The 6716-nt window shown below is 44.0% G+C and overlaps 1 protein-coding gene across 1 annotated transcript in view; it reads right to left on the bottom strand.

The window, feature by feature from the left end:
- Positions 1 to 4069: 4069 nt before the first annotated feature.
- EIF4B (eukaryotic translation initiation factor 4B) overlaps positions 4070 to 6716 on the bottom strand; it is a 40254-nt gene continuing 37607 nt past the window's right edge. The window contains exons 13-15 of the mRNA XM_084836536.1: positions 5999 to 6113; positions 5539 to 5608; positions 4070 to 4262 (exon numbers count right to left, since the gene is read on the bottom strand). Coding sequence (XP_084692662.1) covers positions 4182 to 4262; positions 5539 to 5608; positions 5999 to 6113 — 266 coding nt within the window. The 3' untranslated portion in view covers positions 4070 to 4181. The remainder of the gene's footprint in view (positions 4263 to 5538; positions 5609 to 5998; positions 6114 to 6716) is intronic.

The following is a 6716-nucleotide window of genomic DNA, read 5'->3' as shown; positions in this document are numbered from 1 at the left end:
AAATGTAATCTGCAGTTTATTCTGGATACAGGCATTAACCTCCAGGGCAGAATATACCAGCCTGTACGTCAATGTGCTATTCAATTGCAAGCTTGGAAGCCTACTGCTGAAGTTCGAAAAGCAGACCATTTAGCTAGGGAAACCTGCTTCCAGGAACCATTACAAGGCAGAATGCCAGCCCACCATCTCCCTCTTGTGGAATGAAAGCAGAACCTCAACAGTGTAAGTCAAGCTATTCTGCATGGACATACAACCCTGGTACTAGAACACATAAAGAGCCACTTAGTTTCAGCAGACAAAATGAGCAATTTTTGCAGGGCCTACAGCAGCGGTTTACAAAATTCCCTAATTACATGGAATCGTTTTTGGATGGGCTTATCCACCACAAAACCTATGAGCGTTGCAGAGTGTTCTGGGTTTTCTAGCTTGAATATTCAGCTCTCACGGGGTGCTGGCTAGCCCATCGAGCTCTACTGCAATCCCATGTGAACAGTGCACAATCTTATTTAGTTCATTTCCATACCACCTGCCAAGGCTGTTTAAAATGTTTAAATACTGAAACAAGCAAATATTGCCACCCCCACTGGCAAACAAACATCAGAATACCGTTCTCTCAGGCCAATTTTCAGGAGCAGATTGAAAAAAAACTCCCTAGCTCGGGCTTCTCCTTTTCTGCCTTCCCTCATGGTAGAGGCCTTATGTAACCCCAGGAAAGGTACATCAGCCCTTTCCTGTGGCTGCATGGTAGAGGGGAAGATTGCTTGGCCAACATCACCAACTCTTGTCCACGGAGGCCATTATTAATATTCTCAGCGAGGAATCACTAGCCAATAGCAGACTGTCAGGTTTGCAGCAAAGCACTCCCAAGCTGCCTTAAATCTGGTGGCCCATGGGTTGCCAGGCAGGAGGTGGCTCTGAAGCAAGAACTTCAAGGCAGAAACAGAAAGTGGGATGATCTATGACTGCTCTTCAATTACCAAGTTGTTTTGAAACTTTACATGACACCTGATGGAAAGAAGGGATGCAGGGCCCAAGCCTGTCTGTATCCTGCCCCCACAACACAAAGTTGATCCATGAAGACCTAAAGCAGCCTTCCCCAAACTGGTGCCCTCTGGACATGATGGGACTATAATGCCCATCATCCCCAGCCAGCATAGCCATTGAGGGTGGAGGACGGCTGACCTAAACAGCCAATTCTTATGTTTGATTTGTGCCCCCCCTTTCTACCAAGAACAACTGCATTCAAGGCAGCTTACAATCACAAATAAATCATGATTAAAACAATAATGTATAAAAACTCAACAGAATAAAAATTGCATCCAACCCAACAGACCTGCTTACATGGGAGCCACCTGTCCCAATTGCAGCTGGACCTTTCTTAGAGAACCACAGCTTCTGTTTCCACCAACCAAGGAACTCACTCACAATATAGTTTTGAGTTAATAGATTTTATGTTTTTTAAAAATGGAGATCAGCAATTGTCGGCTATGCCAACCTGCTTTTTGTAGCATCCTGCCTGATGAAGAGATTCCCCCATGCCTGCACATTTTTCATGATTTTTGAATTGGCCTAATAAAGTAATTACACTATGTGGCTTTTGGAACTTTAAAACAGTGGCTTTCAGACTTCGTACTTTCACACAACCCTTTCCTTGCCAACTTGTTGTTAGAGGGTTCCAAGGCCCATCCTGGGGTGTGCACAGACTTTATCCAGGGTACCGGTCATCACCATCATCTGGAGAGTATGACCAAGTATACACCCAAAACTCCCTAGTAAGGGATGGCTGGTAATGGTAAGCAAGCTGCTTTTCAGTGAAGCTTTCCGACCGTGACTCACCTTCTCACTGTGGAACCCCAGAGCACAACTGGAAAACCACTACTTTAAAGTGATCAGCATTTGCAGAACTCTGTATGGATAAAAGGAAGGGACTCATCCATGCCCTGTTTGAGGACAACCTTCCCAGGTCCATGTATTGTTAAAGAAGAGATACCTTTTGCAAAGAACCTTTTGGCATTCAAGCATTATTTTAAAGATTAGTTTTATTTGGAGAAAAACAAAAACAAAAAACCAAGAGGGGGGGGGAGGGGGAATTTTACATAATAAAAGACATCTCCCAGGAAGTCCACACAGATTACAAATCATTTTCATAGAAGTTATTTTGTACAAATTTTACATGTCTTCAGAATGTGTAAAATGCACCTCAATCCACTCATGAACCTGTCCTGATAGCAGAGAAAGAGAAAAATATGCAAGGGGAGAGGGAAGGAAGAAAATGCTTCTGGGGTATGCAAATTAGCAGTTTACCTCAAATATAGCCCCCCTGCATTTCATAGATTCAAAGCAATATTGCATTTCAAATCCACTGCTGCTCTCAGCAGGGTCTCCCACCATCCTCTATATCTTGCCCATGGGCCATACCAATACTCTCTCGATTTCAAAGGACTGACTTAAAACTGTAGCTAAAAATTACTGCAATAGGATACCAACCACTGCAGCTTTACAACACATCGAATCCCCTATTTGATCCAGCAAAATCATACTGTTCTCCTCCCCAAACTATGTAAAATGTGAGAGCTCCTTGGTGTGTGCACACCTTGTAAAGCTAGCCTCTCCTTCTACATTCACCTTATAACCATGGTTTCAGAGTTGGCTATTAACATCTTGTGCTAGTTTGGTTCCACTGTGCTGCAATTCCCACTTCCCCTGCCCATTCACTCAAGAAATAAGAACAAACAAGACTGCAAGGACAACAAATGGAAGGGATTTTTGTCTCAAGAGTCTGGTGCCGGGTGGTGGTGGATATTAAATAGTCACAAGAAATTTGGGGAGTGTGGGATAGAAGTCAACCCTTTACTTTAGGGCTGAAGAAAGTTTGCCAGCCATGTTGTGCACCCACTTGCCCAAGCTATAGGAAGGAAGTTAAATAGTCACATGATGCAACAGTGAAAGATGCTCAGCCAGACCTTCAATGACTCTTGCTACCTTTAAACAGTGCCCAAGATTAAAAAGGGTGCTATTTAATTTTGTGATAGTGTTTGTGGTGGTACCTCAGTGATTAAAAGGGGCCAGAAGAGGAGGGGATAGAAAAAACTCCAAGGAAAGTTTCAGATCTCCAGAAACTGCTCTCAGGTATTGATTTCCATAAATCCAGTGGTTCCTTCATATATTGTGGCCCCCTGCAGGGAGGTTACCAAAACCCGATTCCATAGGGTGGAGCTTGTGGCATATAAAAGGTTACTTTGAGTGGTTCAACCGAATGGCATACTCTCCACGCCAGCATTGCACAGGCCTAGCGAACACTGGGTGGAGAGTTTTTGCCCCATTTGACTGAACCATGTGGAAAGTGGCTTTCTACATGGGAGCAATTGTCAGCAGCCTACATGTTGGGAGAGGAGGGAGGTACAACATGGGGATCAGCTCTGAGGCTTCCAAGAAGAGGAAACCCTTGGGAGCAAAGCTCCACTGCTCAGCCTTAGTGCTGCCTGGGGCTTCCCACATCTGTTGGATTTCTGAGACAGCTGGACAATGTGAGGGAATCCACCCATCACACTCCAACAAAAGAGCAAAGCTTGCATCTAAACTCAGGCGTTACTTGTTGCGCAGAGATGCAACTCTCTACTTCGAAAGCCATCTCATCCCTTCCTCTGGCCGTTAAGACAAGACTGCTCTCCTTCCCCACTGCCCTAATGCTTTCAAGAAAATTATTTCAGGTTACATTGCAGAAGTCAGCTAAGTAGGCACAATTGGGAAAGAGACAGTTCTTAACTGTCCAAGTCCCCAGTGCACTCACTCACATGCACCTGGCCAGCTAAAGCACTAATTTCGGGAAGGACCTGGGGCTGTGGACGTGATCGGAAGCTGTGTGGAGTCACACTCGAGACACACACTGGGCCTATTCCTTTTTTGTTTTTGTTTAAAGACACCTGCCATTTTCTCTCTTGCTATACTTTTTGCAGGGATTTCTCCAGTTAGTTCAATACTTTAAAGGCTGCAGCAGCATGCAAGAGAAACTGTATCATGTTTTTGTATTTTTAAAGGAAGGTTTAAGAAAGGTCTCTCCAAGGAGATGTTGACTTGTAGGCTTTTATTTTTCTGTCTTGTCTGAATAAAGGTTTGGTTTTGCTCTCCAAATGTTCCTGGGTGGCATCCGGTTAGGAGATGACATGGAGGGGCTGGAGAATTTAGTCAGCATACTCATCTCCCTCGGCTTCATCATCACCATCCACCGACAAAGCAGCATACTTGCTAGCACAGCTAAATTTCTGAAAGGAAGAAAGCCAGGGGTGTTAAACAGTGCTCAAAACCAGACATTAAGACACCTAAGGCTGTTCTGTGACTGTTTTCCAGATAGGAGCACATGACATCCACTTGCCCTATGACAGTACAACACATTTCAGGACTTATGTAGAAGATGGGACGACAGAAATACTACAGATAAAATGCTACTGTGGTATAGCAGCTAGAGCAGTGGGCTTGGAGCAGGGAAACCTGGGTTTGAATCTCCGATATTTATGAAGCTCACTGTGTGACCCTTAGCTCCATCACTGTTCCTAATGGCTGATATGAAGGAAAAATTAGATGCTCTCTTTTTAAGGGGTGGGATATAGAGGCGACAGACAAAAGCTTCATGGTTGAGATTCCTCATGCATGAACAGATTCCAAGCCTATGCAAGGAAACACCCAGCTCTCCTGGCTCTGGCGTTTGTTCTGCATGTGGCTGTGTTTTTACTTTTCTTATCTCGCCCCCTTAAAAAAAGAAACAAGAACTGAGTAACTAATTAAAACGTAATTTCCATGAGCCACTGAGAAAAAATTATGAAAAGTGGCATTTAAATAACCCAGCTATTATCAGCTCTTTCAGAGTGCAGGCAGCTTGAATACATGAAGCCAGCTTACATAAAGGTTTGGCTCAATACCGTTGCGCTGGTCTTGAGGGCCCTTCCCCATCCCTGCTACCCAAGGCCTTTTTAACTGGAGATGCCAAGGATCGAACCCAGCACCTTCTATCTACCACGCATGTGCTCTACCACTGAGGGTGGTGAACACAGTCTTTGTCATGAAGGTGTAGTAGGGTTTGGCTCCTCTGTTTCCAGTTCAGGATTTAGAAAACCGATAATTGGCTCCCCAGTGACTCTAGGTAACATAATTTTACAGCTAAGTGCGATCCAGCTATAGAAGAAGAACTTCCTCTGCTGCCTGGAGAGAAGCTTACGTCCCCCTTCAGGGCCATGTAGGTACTGCATAGAAGCAGCAGGGGGCTCTTCCCATCCTTACTGACAGAAGCAGCCATGGAAATCAGCTCAACGGGCGCTAAGGCTGTAAGAGCTACTAAGTGTAAATGAAGGCAGTCCCAGTAGTGGCATCACAAAGCACGATGCATGGCTTCTGATCTGTTTTATCTCCAACCTACATAATTAATGGGAGTGACTGGGAACTGAGTCCCGATATGCTCCAGCTCACTTAGCCATGGAGAACAACCACCTAATTCCCTGTGGATTTGGAAATAGCAGCCTAAAAAGCAGGTGATTCAGTGCTTACAGGGGTAGGGTTCTCTTCGAATGTCTTTGGCTCAGATGCAGATCTTGAGTCATGCTCCTTGATTTCTTTTCTGAAAAGGAAAACCGCTACCATGTTAACACAACAGTCAGTGCATGAGGTTCATACATAGAAAAATGGAGTCATTAGAACCATTGCTTTAATCCCAAGCCACACTGCCAGGCACCCCACCCCCCACCCCTATGGAGAGTAATCAGGGCAGCCCAGGGCACTGTATGCCACAAACAGAAAAGTGATGTATTGCATGATGGTGCTTGCAGTCAGGTGCACAAGGTTTCACTGACTCGGAGCAGCTCTCCAGCATATCTCTGGGCACAAAAGTTCTGGCTAAGAGCCAGATAGTGAGTTCACCATCATCATGAGAGATGGAGGTTAATGAGAACACACATACACTAGTAACAAATCTAGAGTTAGAACAAGTGGGGTGTTAAGACAACTCTACCTATCTGAGTCTTGCCAATGGTCTCTGCTGCCTCCATCTCCGGGACCATGGCCAATGCTGTCACTTCGGCCTTTTGGAACACTCTCCTGTCCCCCATCAGGTCTGTTTTCATCTCCTGAAAAAGGTTGAGAGAAACCTTCCATTAATCCAGCTTGAAAGAATTTCTTTCCAAAAGAGCTTAAAGCTGAAGGTAACGAATTTCCCCACCTGTATTTGCATATGAGAGGGCCACTAATAAAATACCTAGTTAATCCATCTGGGTTATCTACCATTTACTAGCACCCTAGCATACTAAAGCCCATCTCTTTGGAATTAAGCTAAATTCCTGTGAAACTGCTTTCTGCTTAGGGTAGGGTACCAATCTTAATATTGGTTTTCAGCTTGCCTGTTGCCCATTTTTTCTTTAGAGAAAAATCTTCTGAAATGTGGAAGATGTTGTACATTTACTTCAAAAACAAGAAGACTTCTAAAAATTATCTATTTCCAAATTATAGATGCCTCTCAAAAAGCTTAGGACTTGACTGTTTTCTGTATTACTCATTTATGAAATTAAATTCCAACTATACTTGGTCACTTACTTTACTCATTGACTTGAATATCATGGTCACAGAAATTGACATTTTTGGTGACAAGCTACATTGTCCTTGCCTACAGTGAGAAGAGATTAAGGCTGGAATCCTACTCATATTTACCTAGGAATAATTCTATTTCTATTTTC

The sequence above is a fragment of the Heloderma suspectum genome, chromosome 2 (genome assembly GCF_057233095.1).
Source record: "Heloderma suspectum isolate Gila_16-S chromosome 2, 16-S_ref, whole genome shotgun sequence".
In the NCBI taxonomy this organism is placed as follows: Eukaryota; Metazoa; Chordata; class Lepidosauria; order Squamata; family Helodermatidae; genus Heloderma; species Heloderma suspectum.
Note: the sequence above shows the minus strand (reverse complement) of the source record. Positions and strands in the feature narration are given on the sequence as shown.